This window comes from Acromyrmex echinatior, chromosome 1 (assembly GCF_024713525.1).
Source record: "Acromyrmex echinatior isolate Ae372 chromosome 1, ASM2471352v2, whole genome shotgun sequence".
Classification (NCBI taxonomy): Eukaryota; Metazoa; Arthropoda; class Insecta; order Hymenoptera; family Formicidae; genus Acromyrmex; species Acromyrmex echinatior.
In genome coordinates, this window is record NC_141852.1 from 1,747,640 (window position 1) to 1,767,958 (window position 20,319).

General features: G+C 37.3%; 1 protein-coding gene across 29 annotated transcripts in view; it reads left to right on the top strand.

The window, feature by feature from the left end:
• pHCl-1 (pH-sensitive chloride channel 1) overlaps positions 1-20,319 on the top strand; it is a 673,866-nt gene that overhangs the window by 535,346 nt on the left and 118,201 nt on the right. The window contains exon 14 of one of the 29 annotated variants that reach the window (XM_087406338.1): positions 152-3,594. The exons of the other annotated variants lie outside the window; for them this stretch is intronic. Coding sequence (XP_087262464.1) covers positions 152-250 — 99 coding nt within the window. The 3' untranslated portion in view covers positions 251-3,594. Of the gene's footprint in view, positions 1-151; positions 3,595-20,319 lie in introns of those variants that run through there. 29 annotated transcript variants of the gene reach the window in all.

Sequence of the window (20,319 nt, forward strand, 5' to 3'; positions counted from 1 at the left end):
AATACGAATTGTCAAATTTTCTTTATTGCTTTATCAAAAATATAATGGCAGGAAAAAATCTGAAAAAAAAAGAAATATGATTATATAAAAGAAATCATTCGTACTATACATGATTTGACATATGTAATAATGAATTAGAAATTTATTACAGAAAAAGATACAAAATATAAAAAGAAAGAGAATAATATGCAAGGTCTTAACCGCATCCTACAAACCTACAAATGCAAGACATAGGCTACAGTTCGCTTAGCGCTACAAATCATTTGAAACGTTTGATTGATCAGGACAAAGAAATAAAGCATTTGTAGCACCAAATGAATCGCAGTTATATCATATACAAATATACTCATACACAAACATAGACATTTAATTTTATTATCATATATTCTTTAGACTCGGAGATCATATATTCTTTATACTTCCGTATCTTCTTACATCAACAATATGTTATATAAGAATATATAAAATATATAGGCATAGAGTATCAAAATAAACCTCTTCCACTCCATCCTTAGTGCCAGGGGCGTGATCTAGTCGAGGCCAGTCTGGGAAAATGGCGCACCCTGACTGGCTGGAGACGAGGGGAGGGGGTAATAAAATAATTAAATGGAGTTTTGATTGACTAGCTCTATAATTGTCAGTGTTTTAATTGGTTCGCTCCATAACTACCCACGCGATGATTGGCAAGGGAGAGATTTCGATAAGAAATATGTAATGAACGTGGAATGGCAGATAACTACAAAATGGCAGATTAGAAAATCGAGGAAAATTTGGACTGAGACATTTTTCGCCGCGAGGAGAGGGAACTGGTACGAAAAGCAAACTTGTGTGCATGAAGGAACATCAATGGAATGTCAAATTAAAATATGTTACAATCAACATTGGCAGAATACAGCATTAAGTCAGAACACCAAATACTATTTGATAAAATGACTATAGCTACACGACATCATATTTTCCAAGGGAGTATAGGGAGGTTCAAGAAATCTAGAAATATTCAAATAATTTAAGGGTACATTCTCGTGTAAATTTTTCAAAAAATCGATTTTTTTAATTGCATATTTCGATTACAACATTTCAAGAATATACTGTCAAAATTTTAAAAAGAAATTCGAAGAATTAACAATATTACAGCCAAAAGTTTTTTTCTTTACAGATAAATATTTCAAAAAGTTGAAAGCTAACTTTATGGACTAGGAATCGTTGATTAACAGTAAATAGTTAATTATTATTTTATTTTAAAAATTTATCTGTAAAAAAACTTTAAACGCGTTTGTCTTGAAACGTTTTTTTGGCGATTGACACAATTTTGAAAAAACTAATCGATTTTTTGAAAAATTCTTGCGGCGTTGTATTCGTAGATTGACTAATTATCGCGTAAACCAGAATAAACCGGTTTCACTAAAAATTAAATTTTTTATCCAACTTTTTTGAACGAAAAAAAGTATTTTTTTGCATCACTTTCTAAAAACACTTGTCAACTCGCAAATTTTTCAATATTTTTCAATAATTTCGGTTTACGCAATAGCCACCCTAAGAAAAAATTTTATTTTCTGGTTATTGGTTCTCGAAATATCGTGTCAACCGTTTGGTCATCTCATTTTTTCAACTCTGCGCCTCTCAACTAATTTCTTGGAATTTTAAAATGAAAATATGTTGTAAAATTTTTTTCATATATTTTTCATGTAATATTAATAAATATGTGAAAAATGAAAATTGTACATCTTATAGTTTTCCTTAAGAAAAAATCCAAAAAGGCCTTATTTTTAATGTAATTACACGAGAATGTATCCTTAAACAGAGACATAGACTAACGTTCAAATATGAAAGATGGCTCTTCTCTCTCTTTTTTCTTCCCCCATCAATACCTCTCCTCCCAACAGAGTTTATATAAAGGGAGCTCTCTGGAGTAGCTCAGTCAGTGTTGCCGTTTTTGATGATTTTTCATTATAATTTAGTGATTTCTAAAGTTTTTTGGTGATTTAGTGAATTACTTTCTTTATTTCATGAATTTTTATGTCAGCGTCCTCTATTCCACTTATTAGTCTTGTTTTCAGTTCCTTATTGGATCTAAATAGTGCCATTAACATAAACCAATCAAGAATCTTAGGATGTTGAAGCGAAGGCTGAACTTAATAAAGGTCGATATTACAGGTTTTCATTTCCAATGTATAAGATGTTTACCCTCTGAGTTAATATGATCATGCAGGAAATTCGATCGATTAATTATCGATATTTTTTTTCCTATATTACCATCTTAGTAGGGACGAAAACATGTATTAGGCTCGGTTCCGCAAATGTAAGATTTTTATTTTGGAAAATTGTTCAATTTTACAATTGAGGGAAAAATAAATTGGAATTGAAGTTAATCTTATATTTGTGGAATCGGGCCTTAGAAATACAATTGTATTATGTACACATGTAATGTAGGCCGCGTTCCAATATATACCACCAGTACTAAAAATCTGTAATATACATAAAATACAGATTTTTAACTAATAGTTATATCGATACGAAGCCATAGTAGCATTTTTCCTTATGTCCAATGCCATTTTAGGTAATAATATATTATCAATAAATGAATACGGCATTGTACGTACATAAACGTAACTCATTTTGCTCTGTCCAATAAAAAGAGATAGACACTTATAGTATTTACATGTCAACTTATATCCAATAGAGAAAATTGTATATATTATACTATGAACACATACATGCACGCATTATATAAACAGATAAAAATTGCTCATGAAATAATCATGCAGATATTATCTATTTATACGCAATATTAGAATTTTATGTACATACATTGTATAATGTGTATTCACATCACACAAATATAACATTTATAATTCTAACATTGTTGTAACATATATAAAAAAACATTAACTAATATAAATTATAATTATATTTTATATGTATTATAATGTATATATACACAATAATATATCCAAAATATAATTTTAATATTGCATATATCATTAATTCACTAACATGTCTATATGATACAATATTACAATAATAGAATGATATGATTGACAATAATAGAATAATATTGTGTTATTATGTGTATACATACATTATAATACATATAAAATGTAATTGTAATTCGTATTCATGAATGTAACATGTAACATGTATTAACTATACATAGATATATTACATATACAATATATATAGCTACTCCATTTTTGCTACCTTTAATGAAAAGATGTAGAAGTTATTCATGTTAAAATATACAGATATTAGTGGTGTGTGTACTTAAATATAATACACATAGGCAATATTATATAACATTGTAGTATATATGTATACTATAATGTGTGAATAAACACACATTACAGATACGGTTTTAAGTTATTAATGCTAAGCTGTGCATTCCTTTAAATATGCAATATAAAAATTGTATGTAACACATATAATATAATGTGTATATATGTACACATAAAATTTAATTTCAATGTTTTGTATAAATAAACATAGGAAATATCTGCATGAATACCTCAATATAAATTACTTTTATCTCTAATTTGTGTAGATATTCACAATCATAATACGCACACATGCAATAGTCAAATATTAAAAAAAAAACAATTATTATATAGGGGACTTTAAATCTATAAAATATACGTATAACTAACATAAATCAAGACTAATGAGGCAATATAGATATATAACGAAAAACTCACATATCCAAAAAAATTGTGTTACTCACAAATTGTCAAAGATGAAGTGATGTAAAATTTTAGTAGATAAATTTGTATAAATGTAGTTTTGTGATCAATTATGTGTCAAAGCTTCTTGGCATGCCCCCTATCTATTAAAATTTTACATAACTTCATCTCTGGCAATTTGCGAGTGATCAAGAGAGAGTGAGACAATCTTTTTGTATTTATGAGCTTTTCGTAATGTATTGCTGAAGAGGACTTCAAAGTAAGTTGAAATGTACAAAGTAAAGAAGATATCATTTATCAGAGGATTCGTAATTTGATTATTTTTTTGTAAGATGTTACGTCTAATCATCTGCGTTTGACTCTCATTAGCTTTGATTTATGTTAGTTATATGTATATTCTGATATTGAAAATATAAAAGCATAGATCACTAATATTCGTATATTTGACCATAAAAACATATCATATCATTCTCTTTTTATTAAATGTAGAAAAAAGAGGACATCAGTATACCTTTTGTTATACGTAACAAAAAGAGATAAAGTAGCTACACACGTATGTAAATATAAATTAGAAATTTATTTTATGTTTTACATCATATGTTTAATGTGTGTACATCATAATGCACGTAAAATATAATTCTAATATTCACTATTGTGTCTATATCATGAAAAGCTAAGTAAAGTACCTTCTGTCTCTTCTTATTATAGGCCTTTTACAATAAGCCATTAGTCATAAATTAGAAGTCAGAAGCTAAAAATTGACCACACAGTCATCAATTTTTAGCATCTGATTTTATGACTTATTATTGTAAAAGGCCCATTAAACATAACAAAAAGAGATGGAATAGCTACATATGTATTTGCAATGTATTTATGTGATAATACATCTGACTATTACATCCTAAGTTAAAATGGCAAAGGAAAAAATTTTTCCATTACACATGTATACATGTATTTCAAATATATATGCATTCGAAGATATATCTATGTCACAGTCAAAGTGTTCATTTAGTAAAAATATATTTATTGTAACTTGCTGTTAGTCAACGTGTACATTGACCTATAAGTGTATACATTTACTAAAACATTTTGAATATAATATATTTATATACATTTCATAAACGTACAACGTCATATGAAAATTATGCATATGACTGTGTAATGTATGTTTTATATATATATATATATATATATATATATATATAGCACATATATATTATATATATGTACAACATATATATTATAGCGTGTCTAAAAAGACCCCGGATTTATGAGCTGAACATAAAGATGACTCTAACTAATCGTGAAGGAATGTGAATTGTACTTGTATCGGCATATATAATATAGCAAAATATAATGCATTGATCTATGACTATAATTCACGTTCTACGATTCAATTACGGCCATCCTTGTACTATAAGGCCATTACATATCGTTTTTGGAAGAAATGTTTCAGACAAAAATTGTAAGGTTTAAAACAAGCTATTTATTGATATTTATTTTGACCTTGGGTAGCGTCTGCAGTCAGATCAAGGTCACATCTATGTTTTTTTAATAAACATTTTTATCGTAGACTCTAATACACAGTTATTATTATACGTTGATTTATACGAGGATATAAGTTCGAAAAGTTCTCGATTTAATATAGAAATGATCCCACAAATATCAAACTGCTATAATTTTAGAAAAGTTTGATCCTTTACAGGATTACTGTTAAAATTTTAGACAAATGTGATCATTAGTTTCTTTATTTTCTGTCAAGCAATCAGCTTTTGATTCCATCATGACAATGCATCTATTCATATTTCTTCAATTGCAGACGCAAAATTCTATAAATTAGTTCCGCAATTGTATTTCACCAGATTTGATAATTGAAATGCCTCTGGCAGTAAAATAAAAATAATCAATCCACGATGAACGCTTCTGACATTGGATTATAATTCAAGGCAAAGCACAATTTATTGTTATAACATTTAATTATATCACTTGTATGATAAATAAAAGTGATATTTTCGAATGACATAAAGATATTAACCTTTCCCATACTAGCTATAGGATGCCTTCCAACAAGAAACACATCACAAACTTTTTAACCAATTTTGTCTTTATAGAGTGCCTTGCACAAGAGAGACAGATGTGATACGATATGACAGGTGCATCAATTTTGCTGTTCGCCAAGAATGAGATAATGTGTTGTACTAAGTGAATCGCTTGTTAGAAAGCACCCATAACCTTCTTTTACCAAAGGCAGACAATTTTCTGCTACTATATTTTTTCTATTTTATGGACACAAAACACTATATAAAAATGTATGTACACACGCGCGCGCGCGCGCGCACACACACACACACACACACACACACACATGGGTGTGTATGCAACACTACTACATTACACTGAATCGACAGTACTGTTGCGCGGCAACGATCGCGGATCATACTAGTTACAGCTAATTGGCTCGTATAACGCCGTGTTTTCTACGCATACAGCGTCACGCAAAACGATATATGTAACAGTATATACATACACACACATACATACAAAAAATTTTCACTTTTCACGTTTTCATCCTAGGAAAAAAAGATACATAATCGATATCATGGTCACATTATCTTCTTCTTAGCGACTAATTAAGAAAAGGTATTGTATCTGGATCCATGTTATTGTAAAAATTCTCTATTATCTTTGAAGTTCTATTATTGATACGTCATTTAAGTGCATTCTCCAGATTTATTCCACTAAAAAAAATACAAACAATTGACCAAATATATGACGCAGTAAAGTAAAATTCTATATTATATTCTGTAGCACGAAAGCGTGATCAATAGCTCTTTGAAAGAAATGTATCATAAAAATAATAAAATAATATTTTAAAAGTACATTACATTCAGTAAAATGCATTTACTTATTAATACAATGTTCAATCACCATTATTAAAAAAATAACAATTATGTAGAAAGGAAAATATTTTCATGATAAATTGCTAGAAGATGATCGCAGCATGTTTCTTATACCGTGACGCTCTTGAGATGCACGTCCGCGCGCGATCCAGCGGTTCGGCCGTCAAGCATTGAGTGGTTGTAAAGGAAAAATAGGCAGCACTTCAGAAATGCGCAACTAATTTCGAGCACATTGAAGTACATGTACATAATTTCTATAATTTTATAAGGCGCATAATTTTGCTTATACCATTTTTTTCCGAAATTCGAAGCTTTATTGTAAAAAACTGGTTATACATTTATGATTCAAAGTATTGTCTATCGCTGGCCACTACTTTCTCCCATCTTTCGGGCAGCATACGAATCCCGCGTCGAAAAAACTGGTCATCTTTTGAGGCGATGTGAATCGATCCAATTTTTTACTTCTTCATAAGACCGGAAGTGCTGGTCAGCCAGGTCGTGTGCCATTAATCGAAACAAGTGATAGTCAGAGGGAGCAACGTCTGGAGAATACGGCGAGTGGAGTAGGACTTCCCATTTCCAACGTTTCCAAGTATGTCTTGACCACTTTCGCAACATGGGGTCGAGCATTGTCATGCTGCAAAATCACTTTATCGTGTCTCTCGTTGTATTGCGGCCGTTTGTCTTTCAATGCTCGGTTCAAACGCATCAGTTACGTTCGATACTGATCGCCTGTGATTGTTTCAGTCGATTTTAACAACTCATAATATACTACGCCGAGCTGGTCCCACCAAATACAGAGCATGATCTTGGAGCCGTGAATATTCGGTTTGGCCGTCGACGTGGAAGCATGGCCGGGAATTCCCCATGATTTTCTGCGCTTGGATTATCATAATGAACCCATTTTTCGTCCCCAGTCACAATGCGATGCAGAAAGCCCTTCCGTCTTTATCTTTCAAGCAGCTGTTCACAAGCAAGCAAACGACGTTCAACATCTCTCGACTTCAACTCGTACGGCACCCAATTTCCTTGCTTCTGAATCATTCCCATGGCTTTGAGACATTTTGAAATGGCTGGTTGAGTCACTCTTAATGATCGTGCCAATTCTTTTTGATTTTGACAAGAGTCTTGATCAAGTAATGCCTTCAATTCTGCATCTTCAAAAACCTTCTCTCTTCCACCGCTATGCTGGTCTTCGATGTGAAAATCACCGTTCTTGAAGCGTTGAAACCACTTACACGTTCTTTCACTAATAGCGGTTTCACCATAAATATTTGAGAGCATTCGATGAGCTTCAGCCGCAGATTTCTTCATATTGAAGCAGAAAATTAAAACCTCCCGCAAATAACAATTTAGCTCGTAAATTGACATTTTCAATCGAGAATAACTTTATGATGCAGACACAAATTGACTAATGTTTCTATGGGGTTATGTTGACAGATGCCCAAGTTTATTGTGTGACGTCTATGATCTATTTATTTCGATCACCACTTACCGCTAAAGCCATCTATACGAAAAAGATATAAGCAAAGTTATACACCTAATATAAAAAATATATTTGGGATAATATGTTTATTAATAACGCTACTTATTAAAAAAAAATTATGAAGAAAAGGAAAAGATCGAACATAAGATCTTCAACATTCTGATCTTGCATGTAACGCCCGAGACTACGTTGAGTTCTTGCGGATCACTTTTACGAACGCGGTGTATACAGCCCACGGAAAGTCGTAAATTATTCTCATCAATTATTACGTTTTGAAATTATTTTTGCTATTATACGTTAATGAGAAAGATATATGATTAAATATAATTTAATAAAAGAAAAATGAAAGAATTTTAAATCAAACACGGTTGTCAGTTCTCCGTTTTTTTTTGCCAGACTTCGGTTTTTTTGGACTAATATTCGATACTCCAGCAGACGTGAAAAGTTTACAAAAATTGGAGATTTTCACATCTGCTGGAATATCAAATATTAGTCCAACCGAAGTCTGTCAGAAAAAAACGAAGAACTGACAAACTACTACAACTTGTTTGTGATTTAAAATTCTTTCATTTTCCGTTGTCTCGATAGAGCGAGACAGAAAAAAAACAAAAACGGATAGAAGCTCCGATTGTAATAATCGATGAGCCTCCGCGCGGACACACCGAACTGGGCTTGTCTAGCAAAACAGCGAGTCTGTCAGAATCTGTCCTTCTCTCTGTCGCTTGTTTCTAGCGACCGAAAATACTTTCTCAGTGATCTCGGCCGCTTGGCGTGTATCATAAGGGGGAAAGAGACATTCTAGATAATACATAACTTTTATTAAATTATACAATATTAACTCTTTGTCCTACGATTTAAGTTACGATAGCGCGTGCCATAATCAATAGCCTGAAACGTGTTGCTTATGTTTGGCCCGATTTCTTTACCACGAGTCTCGCCCGATATTGTAAGTGAAAGGGTTAATCATATACCTTTCTCATTAACGTATAACAGCAAAAATGATTTCAAAACGTGATAGTTGACGAGATAGTTTACGATTTTCCGTGTATTTTATGTACCGCGTTCGTAGAGGTGATTCGCAAAAACTCAACGTGGTCTTGAGCGTTAGCTGTGAGATCAGAATTCTACGTTCAATCCTGCTTTTTCCTTTTTTGTAATTTTTTTTTTTTTAATAAATAACGTTATTCTTAAACATATTACTCCAAATATATTTTTATAAAATTATAGAAATTATATGTGTACTTCAGTGTGCTCAGAATTAATTGCACATTTCGAACCAATTTCTGAAGTGCTGCCTACTTTTCCCTTACAATCGCTCAACGCTCGACGGCCGAACCATTGGATCACGCGCGGACGTGTATCTCAGAAGCGTCACAGTATAAGAAACGTGCTGCGATCATACCTTCCAGCAAATTATCATGAAAATTTTCCTTCCTACATAATTATTATTTTCTTAATAATAGTGATTGAACATCATAATAATAAATAAATACATTTTACTGAATGTAATGTACTTTTAAAATATTACTTTATTATTTTTATGATTCATTCGGTTTTCTTTCAAAGAATTACTGACCACGTTTATGTGCCACAGAATGTAATATCTTTTACTATAGAATATTAATAATACCAATTTAAGACTAATAAGAGTCGACACAGAACGAAATGAGTAATTTTAAACTAGAATGATGACTTAACTCCAATAACTCCGTGATGTCTTCTTAATTTAATATGTTGAATAAAGAAGATATTACAGAAGACTAAGGAAAGTAAAGGATTGATAATTTGCTGAAAAGTACGGTCGCAGCATGTTTCTTATAGTGCAATGCTCCTAAGATACACATCCGGTGCGGCGGCTCAGCCATCGAGCGTTGAACGATGGCGGTGGAAGAAAAGAAGGCGACGCTTCAAAAGTCGGCCGAAAATTTAACATGTACTCCAACAACTATTATGGTCTGAAAAGTCCCGGGATTTTTCAATAGGTGGCGCCACTAAAAAATGAACATGATTCATTTCGAGAGATTCATCTGTCACTAGTTTATGTATGACATTTCATTCATTCGTTTATAAGCTACAGTCGTTTAAGGCGTTACTTTCGCCTTCGTAAAAAAAATGGAAAAACAGGAATATCGCATCTTGATCAAATATTGTTTTTTGATGGGAAAAACTTCTGAACAATCATTGAAATGGTTGCAGAAATGTTATCCCACATCTGCTCCTTCGAGAACAACAGTTTATCGGTGGTTTACTGAATTTAAAATGAGTCGTACAAGCACCGAAGACACACCTCGCTCTGGAAGGCCAAAAGAGGCTACGAATGCGGAAATCGCAAAGCAAGTGCATCGAATCGTTTTGAGTGATCATAAAGTGAAGTTGTGCGAGTTAACTGAGGCCGTGGCCATCTCAAAAGAACGGGCGGGATATATTTTGCACGATGTTTTGGAGATGAAAAAGTTATCGGCACGATGGGTGCCGCGTTTACTGACCATCGACTAAAAACAGCAGCGCATTGATGATTCAACGGTCGGTTTGGCGTTGTTGCAGCATAATCGAGCGGACTTTTTCGACGATGGATGAAACGTAAGTCCATTACCATATGCTTGAGTCCAATAGGCAGTCTGCAGAGTGGCTGAAAAGCCACAAAAGCCGACCAAAGCGGCCAAAAGACCAACGCTCGGCCGGGAAGGTTATGGCCTCCGTTTTTTGGGATGCGCATGGCATAATCTTCATCGATTACCTGCAGAAGGGAAGAACAATTACGAGAGAGTATTATGTAACGTTATTGGACAAACTGAACGACGAAGTAAAGAAAAAACGGCCCCATGGCGAAGAAAAAAGTTCTGTACCATCAAGATAACGCACCGTCACACACGTCCTTGAAAGCCATGGTCAAATTGGACCAATTACGATTCGAATTGGTTGCTCACCCACCGTATTCTCCAGATTTGGCCCCCAGCGACTATTATCTGTTCCCAAACCTCAAGCGGTGACTCCAGGGAAAGAGATTCACATTGAATGAGGAAGTCATCGCGGAAACCGAGGCATATTTCGAAGGCTTGGATGTTTCGTACTACAGAAAGGGCATCGAAATGTTGGAAAATCGCTATACCAAGTGTATCGCCCTCGAAGGCAACTATGTTGAGGAATAAATATAACTTTGCCCAAAAAACGCTTGTTTTCATTAAAAATCCCAGGACTTTTCAGCTCATGTAGTATAAGAAGAATACCGAATCACTTCAATAAATTAATAAAAAATTATTTGAATATTGCACATATAAAGGCTTTCTGATTTGTGAATTACAAAATTATATTGACATCAGTAGTAAAGCAAGGCGGATTCTAACCCATGGGGTTAGAGGGGAGCGGGGGCCCGGGAGTACTCGTAGACGCGGGGATATTCGTAACGCAGAGAAGGTGGGGAGGAAAAGGTCCCAGCACTATTAATGTTACGTAAACATAAGACCCCGGTCCTTATTTTTTGTCGTCACCCGCCGCTCTCTCCAAAAATGCATCAGTAATAAAGGTTTGCATGAGATAGATAGAGCGCGCGACGGAGCGTGTAACGTGCTATGAGTAAAGAAAAGATGGAAGAATCAATAGAGTACAAGTTTCTTTTTTTACGACACAGTTTTTTCAATACAATTTATCCTGAGGCGTCGAGGCAAAGGGAAGTAAAAGAAAATACGTAATAATGCAAACAAAAATTTTTTATTCACATCTTATTACACTGGTTTTAGTTTATTGAAAACTAAAGCTAATAGTTTGCAGCGTTCGAATGCGATCGGTGGCTCGAACATCGCTAGCAGCGTTTTCTGGAAAAAGAGAACGACACATTTTTTTAACCATTATTCGCTTTTTTCAGCAGAGAATAAAATTCATTAGTACTAGTTACTCTAAATATCTTATGACTTTATATTTTGATTAATGGCGTTGATGATGAGCAACACGATTTTGATGCTTTTTCACCAGGACATTCCCAATATCTCGCTTTTTCCCTCGATGGTGTGGACTTGGCGAACCTGGTGACAAGGGACGGTACCCCTTGCGCTCGATCGATTTTCGACGTATATATTCTTTTACTCGACCCATGTCTTATCGCTCATAACTAATATTTACGATTGAATAAAAAAAAGCTATATACTATTTATATACTATGAGATCGGTGACATGGCGCTACGCATTAATAGAAGCGCCGATGTTTTTCGACTGCTAAACAAAAAAACATAATTCTTCTGCAGTAAATGTGGAAGACAGAATGTGCAGGTATTCGCACAAAGGCGAGTACTCCAAGTCGAACACACCCTTTTTGTCATCGATTTCTCTTTTATTACTTGAACATGCGTTCTCTCATCTAAAAAATGTTTACTTAAATTTTATGATCAACAATCTAAAAAATTAAAAGCTACGCTTTGTGATTCCTCATTTATTTTACCAACTTCCTGTTGTTGATGAGAAAACGCTCTTCAACTTGCTTTTACACGTTTGGAAATATGAGTCTTTATCTATACAGGATCCACATTTAGATTTTGTACTTACTGAACCGATCGTGTATAAATAGGATTTTCTCTACATGGTTTGTAACCTTTGTCGTAAATTTTATTGCTGTGGATCTGGCGATTCTGAGAATCTATATTTTTATTTATGTTTCCAATATCGTTAGAAAGATTTTCTAATGGCATGTTTCTTGAATATTATCACACTCGCCGATCGGTGACTATTAAAGCTCGAGTTTTATGTTCGCGCTTACTAACGATTGTTTTTTTTTTGCTGAAATTTTCACGAAACGGAAAAATCTTGGAATCCACTGGACATAATAAAATATATAATAGGTCATAAGTGCTCGATACCACAATTGGTGTTCTAGAAGACGAACGAATCAGTCGCTTCAGTTATTGACAATAAGCATAAATATGGCTAACCATCGTGCGAACGTAGTCGAGTATATTCGAAACGTGGATCCGGAACAGTTCGCGAATATCAGAGACGAAGTGTTCGAAGTACTCGAAGAAGTGGATTTTGAATGGATTTTGAAGAAATAATGGACCAAGATTCCGATGAAGAAATATTATCAAACGACGCTGACTATGCTAGCGATTTGAGCGAGCACGATACGGATTACGCAGAAAAATTTGTGCCGTCTTTAGAAATCTGTGCATTGAACGACCGTACTAAACACTGCATAATCCAGTGCTACTATACGACGGGTAATGTATAACTGTATGTGCAGCATGCATGATCCATTTGGCTGATATCGATATTGTGGAATGTATCTTGTAAGGAAACACAATATCGGTTATATTGACGCGCTAAGCGATCGATCTTGCACGAATTGCAGAGTGCCAATGTATATTATATTTCCGTGCAATAAGTGCCCACACTGCACACATTGAAAAAAACTATTGCGAATAGTACAGTGAGCGAAACACTACATTGGAAAATATGTGGGAAGACTGTAATGTAGATGATGTGCTATATGTTCTTGGTAATCTGCAAAAAAGAAACACAGGTGTGCGAATATCGCGTGTGCAATTCCTACGCGATCGAGAATTAAGTATACGTGGTGAGAAACATGGAATAGTTATTAGAGAGCCTGTTTCTGACTGACCTTTACTCGCGTGACAGAAAGTACCTACGGTTACGAGACAAATATTACGAGGACGATGAGTATGAAAAGAGACATTGATGGAATAGAAATGTTAATGTAATAAAGAACGATTATTATTGGGCGAAGAAAATCGCAGATAAGAGCCAAGATTGGTGCATATGCATTAAGATTCCCGCGGATAATGAAAAGTGTGTCGAACTGCTGATTATTGACAATATATGGATAGAGTTTCATAATCGCGATCTTGCACTAAAACTGTTTTTCGATGCGACGATCAATGCTTTGAGTGTGAATAGTGCACTTTCGCAAACAAATATAATGAAAAGGTGTTAGAACGTTATGACATTTTAGATATGTCACGGTGCTACAACGTGTGTGAACGAGTCACGTCCAAGTGCTCCGTGAAAGAGTGTGACGTGATCTAAAGATTGTAAAAAAAAGACATTGAAAATCACGAGCAAATGGAACACGAATTGTTGGAGCAGTACAGCCAGGTCGCTATTCTGATGGAGTATTTTGCGTGGTTGCAACAATGCGACGAGCGGCTCGAAGAACTTTGTCGTCCCAAGCATCCGCGTCTCGCCGTTGGACACAGACAATCCGTGGCGAGGATCGCGCGTGCAAAATTGCAATTGGAGCGACGTTTCGTACACGTTGGTGGCGAGTACGCGAGTCGCGACGAAAGGTCTCTCGTCTGACGAGAGATCGACACCGCGTTTGAAAGCTGTATATTGACAGGTGCTGTGATAAACTCTAATCACATTGAGCCGCGACGGAAGACGCGAGAGAAATAGTGTTCGAGCATGTGCGAGACGCTGTAGAAAGATACGGTAGCATAAAAGTGAACTCCGCGTTCAACGGAGTTCGCGACGAAGGATAAACGTGCTAATAAGAACATAATTACAAAGAACAGCGAAATATAACGATACACCGATTTGCGCGAATGATACGAGCAGCGTGTCATCGAGCCTATCCTAGCATCGCTCGAAGAGTTCCAGGAACGCGACAGTGGGTGGGCATTGTCACGTATAATGAATTTGACTATCAATGTGAACAAATTAAATCCCATGCGCGCGGGGTGTCACATCAAAGTGCCGTGGGAAATAGCGACGAAACGACCGGTGATCAGTGTGCGTACGACGGACAATACGTGCTTCGCGTGATCGGTAGTCGTCGCGCTGTACTCGGCTGAAAAGTATACGGATCAGGAATCGTCGTATCCGTATTATACGATAGTATTGAATCTCACAAACATTGAGTTTCCAATGACTTTAAAAGACATTTCTAAATTCGTTGAACGCGGCATCGAGAATAAACAGATCATTCCTCTGCGACTCAATGAAAAGAAGGAGAAACATGTCAATGTGCTAGATCCACGCAACGACGTGTTGGAAAATTTTCTGCGATCGGTAAGTATACATGAAAAAATTATTATAATTTTCCGTCTTACTAATAAAATAATGGTAATAGTTATAATTTTTTTGTTTTTTTTTCAGATGCTTGCACTACGCCTCTCGATCTTCCGACGTTTGCAGCTAATTTTGAACCTTCATCGCTAGCGAGTCTTCCGTCATTTCGAAAACGTTCTCCAATGATTCTATCGGCGGTACGATTTTGGCACGCGGTGTGGAAGTTATCAGCTGTGTACGATCGTACGATCATTGGATTTATGCAGAGTCGTGGAACGCTCAAACGTCTTGTTTGTTTCTTTTCCCTCCTCCTCCTTCTCTTATTTCTCTTCCTCCTTCCTCTCACGTTTAGAAGCAGACGCTGCATCTTCGTCGCGCGATTCTTTTTGTCGCGCGCACGTCGAGGCTGTCGACAAAAAGTCGCAGCGGTTCGATAAGAGGTTTAAAATGTCTATCCAACGCGATGCTCTCCTCGATTCTACCGCTCTTCAGAGCGCGATGTTTTTTGCGAATCGACTCGCTCGTCTTCTCGATCTCCCTCGCGATTTTTTCACGCTCGCGCACATCTGCCATGTTCGTCTCTGTCTAAATATCGGCAAGTATCGACTGGTCACGTTATGGTATCGCGAACTCGTTAAATCCTTTTCTGTATCGTCCGTTTGTGAGTCCACTTTTTGTCTATCACTACAAATTCATATTTTTGCTGCCAACAGTCGCGGCACAACGTGCAAAATTTGTCGTATGACATGTCGGTATTCACATGATCGTTGTAAACGTGTTTCAAATTGATACTGTCCTATTTGTACAGGATCAGCAGGTTTGCGTTATCGCATCAGATGTTTAGGTATCCTCGCGTACGTCTGACAGAGATAGAAGCAGTCGACGTTCGCGTGGCGACCCATCGAAAAGTATTCTCTCACCTCTTGTCGCCACGTCATCAAAGATAAAAATAGAATTTGGACGCGCCTCACTCGGTGGAACGACGTCGCTGTTGTTGGAGAACGTAAAATAGCCGATTTTGTTGATAGACGTAAACAAATTTTCGAGATATCGATACTTTGACTATTGCAACGATTTCGAGTAGACGTACACGTTTTCGAAACGTATGCCATTCGGGCTCTCGAGTAAGCTTATGAGAACGTTGGTTTACCACAATTCGACGGGCCGCAAATAATCGCACATATAGTACTCGGCAGTATTTCGCCTGCTTGCGCTTCTCCACGCTGTCTCCCATCATTCGCGATTTCACGTCGCAGTTCGTGTCGCGTATCGATTATCGCAGTTGGTAACAGCGGTTGCAGCACGAATTTCATATTCATACTAAAAGCTACGCGCTCTCGAACGACTATTTAAAGGCGCGCGAATTTACGAGTCGCGCAGTAGCAAAATGTATCTCGCGCTATGTCATCCTTTCGACTTCAGGACTTGAACGCCGAGCAGCTGCAATATATACCGAAGGTCGTACTCTTACGCGTATATGGTGACTATATCGACTACGTGTGGGACAAGTTTCCTGAACACGTGAAGGTGGATTCGAAGGTTCGAACGTATCGTCGTTGCGACGAACACTACAATCAGCCGTGGCAGGGGACGCACATCGACGGTCCCGCACCTAAGATAAAGGACTGTCAGCGAATATGAACAGGGAATGTCGGGCGGCAGTCTATTGAATCGAGCGATAAACGCGCTTCCTTTCGAGTTACATATTCTGGGCTACCAGTTTTGCGGCCCGGCTTACAAAGCGATTAGCCAGAGATGACGCAGGCATAAATGACGCTAGAGATGACGCTGGACGCGGCGTGCCGAGAACACGACATCGCGTATTCTCGGAGCAACGATCTCACTGATAGACACACGGCAGATAAGATACTCGCCGAGAAGGTGCGGAAACGCGTCACCGCGAGAGATTCGGCTCTGAGCGAGAAAGCCGCCGTTGCTGCCGTTTGGGCAGTGATGAAAGCTAAGACCAAGATCGGCATGCGCATGAAATCGAAGAAGAAGACGATAACAAGAAAAAAGACAACGAAAAAGCGGATACTTCCAACGACAAAACGAAGTGATGCGTTACCTTTTCCGCCAATGTTGGGCGCGCTCGGGTCCTTGATTGGCGAAGCGGCCAGCGTGGCGAAAGCGGTAAACGATAGCAAAGCCGCGTGACGTCAGTTCGAGGAGCTGCAACGTCATGACCGCGCGATGGAATAGGACCGCGGCCTGTATCTCGCTGCGCACAAATATGGATGCGGACTGTATCTCAGCCCCTATAAACACGGACAGGATATAGCAGTGAAGAAAAAAAAATGCCAAAGAGACGATAAAAATGCCTTCGGGTGCAACTACCAACATGCAATTGGACGTGTTCGCAAGACATATGCGCGTACCGTACTTTAGAAGTGCTTTCATGCGTAACATTTTACCGACGAGCGGGGCGCGCCGAAACGAAAGCGGAATCTGGACGATGCGACCGCCCAAGGAACTGGTGCGATATTTCGGGAACGGTGCTACGACGATAGAATACAATCGTACATCCTATCAGACGTACGATTAGAACTTCTGCCGGCAAACGTGTTTGCGATTTCTACAAACGGTAGACGTACGTAAATTTAAAAAGCTCGACGAGGTGTTGTAAAATCTCAGTATTAGTCGAACGCTTTTTCATGTCGCTGACACTTAAGCTGAGCAGAAAGAGCACCGTCCTGGCGAACTACTTTCCCTCCATAGATTTGAGTGACAGCGATTATGAGCTCAGTCTGGTGATTTTTGAATCTTATCACACGATGCCAAATGTAAACGAATCGAACAATAAATTTTATTTTAGCAAAAAACGATGCAGAAATTACAATTCCCGAGGGTTCGTACGAAATGCGAGACATAAATGAATTTTTGAAACGTACGATTTTACGGAAACGTTCGCACCGCGACGCACTTGAAATCGTTGATGTAGAGCGTAGTGACAATAACAACACAACAACAACAACAACAATGACACTGATGACAGTAATGATGAGGGTGGAGAATACCCGATTACGCTCCGCACAAACTACAACACGATAAGATGAGAGATTAGATGTGCATACAGAATAAACTTTGATAAGCCCAACAGCATTGGATCGCTGCTGGGATTCTCGTCGAAGCATATACTGCGACCGCGAAGATGGCACAAGTCGGACATGTCGATCAACATAATGAACATAAACTTTATCCGCGTAGAGTGTAATGTGACTGCGGGCGCGTACAGCAACGGCAAAAGCGCGCACACGATACACGAATTTTCGCCGAGCGTGCCAGGATATAAGATATCAGAGAGGCCGGCGCAGATCATTTACCTGATCACGGCACGGAACATAACGGATCTAACGATACGCGTCGTCGACCAGAACGGACGATTGCTCGATTTTCATGGAGAGGAGATCACCGTCAGATTGCACGTACGACAGCGACAGCGAGCGTGAGATGCTCGTATTGAACGGAGCGGAGCGCACGCAGAGAGATAACGCATTTTTTACAAATTGAAGGTGAAAAAGAAAAACGATCAGATGCCAACGACGCTTGTAAATAATTGCGTGGCGTTCATGTTTGATGAAATTCGATGTGAACTCAACGGTGTGGAGATTGACCGCAACCGAAACGTGGGCATAACTAGCACGCTCAAGAATTACGTGTCAATGACGTATGATAAAGCTTTGATTGCAGTGAACGCTGGATGGAAACTCTGGATGGACTCTAGATTCGATACGGAGGAAGGACACTTTAATTTTTGCGTTCAGCATGCTGTTGGGCTTTTGCGAGGATTATAAACGCCTGATTGTCAACGCTCGCCACGAATTAATTTTGATATGAGCGCGTAACGACAACAATTGCTTGGTGGGAAATTCTGTGACGGAGTCTGAGGTTGAATTATTTGAAGTACAGTGGCGGATGCCTCACGTTGCGTTAAACGAGATTAATAAATTATCAATGTTGCGAGCATTGGAAAGCGGTCATTATCTGAGCATGAGTTTTCGCTCGTAGGATCTGTACGAGTATCCTCTGTTACAGAATACAACCAAGCATTTATAAGTCGTCAAAACAGCAACTCAGCTTGAGAAGCCTCGATATGTTATCTTTGCTTTGCAGACCGGTCGAAAGAATATCATGTCACGAGATATTAGCGTGTTTGACGATTGTAATTTAAGTAACGTGAAACTTTATCTAAATTCGGCGTTTTATTCATACGACGATTTAAAATCTGGATTTAAATCTGGATTTTGGCAAAAAGAGATACGCCGTTCTATTTGATATGCGCATTTTCGTAGAGCATATTATGGAATCGATTGCTTCGAAACGCTGCTCTCATTTGTTGAGAAAGGGCCTTTTGTGGTCATTGATTGCTCGCGACAAAACGAATTCGTCAAGAGTGCCACTGTGGACGTACGCATAGAATTTAACTGCAAGAAAAATGTGCCCACAAATACAACAGTCTATTGTCTCATCATACACGATCGTGTAGCTCAATATAATCCATTGACCAACGTTGTGCGCAAAATCACTTAAATGCACTTCTGACGCGATATAAAATCTACGATATGTCGCAATTGACGTCGCAGTCTTCTCGACATGCCCATGCCAACGTTCGTGGATCTGCAAGGATTCATCGTTAAGAAATTTATGAAGGAAGTGGTATGGAAGTGAATGGTACTGGCGAAACAGGGGACTGTTCTCACGCACTTACATTTTTACGAGTCTCATGCCATGGAAATTTTTGACAAGATCCGACAGGTCTTACGCCTCCTAGTTGATTGCTTATCACCATGGATTGCAATAGGAGGACGGGATGGTCCCGTACAATGAGGCGAAACGCCTAATTACGATGGCTGTATTTGAAGATGATGCTGTCGTGTCAAGGGACGCGAGAAACGAACGTGGCTGTGAAACTTGCTTCTGGATGATGAGCGAGAACGTATGTACATCCTTGGATGCAGTTTACGAAGACATGGAATCTTTATCTAATCTAGATGTTACTAATATTATACGATGCGGACAACATGTTAAGAATTGCGCATTACAAAATGTATTGAAAATATATAATTGGTGGTTGCAAAAGAATTTTTTAAATAAAAATACGTTAACGTATTTATTATGTATTTGTTTTTTCTTCCTTTGTAATGTATAAACATTTGTATAAACGTATAAAATGTATGTATAAGCGTTTGTACGAACGTATATACGTATAAACGTATATATAAATGTATGTACGTATGTATAAACG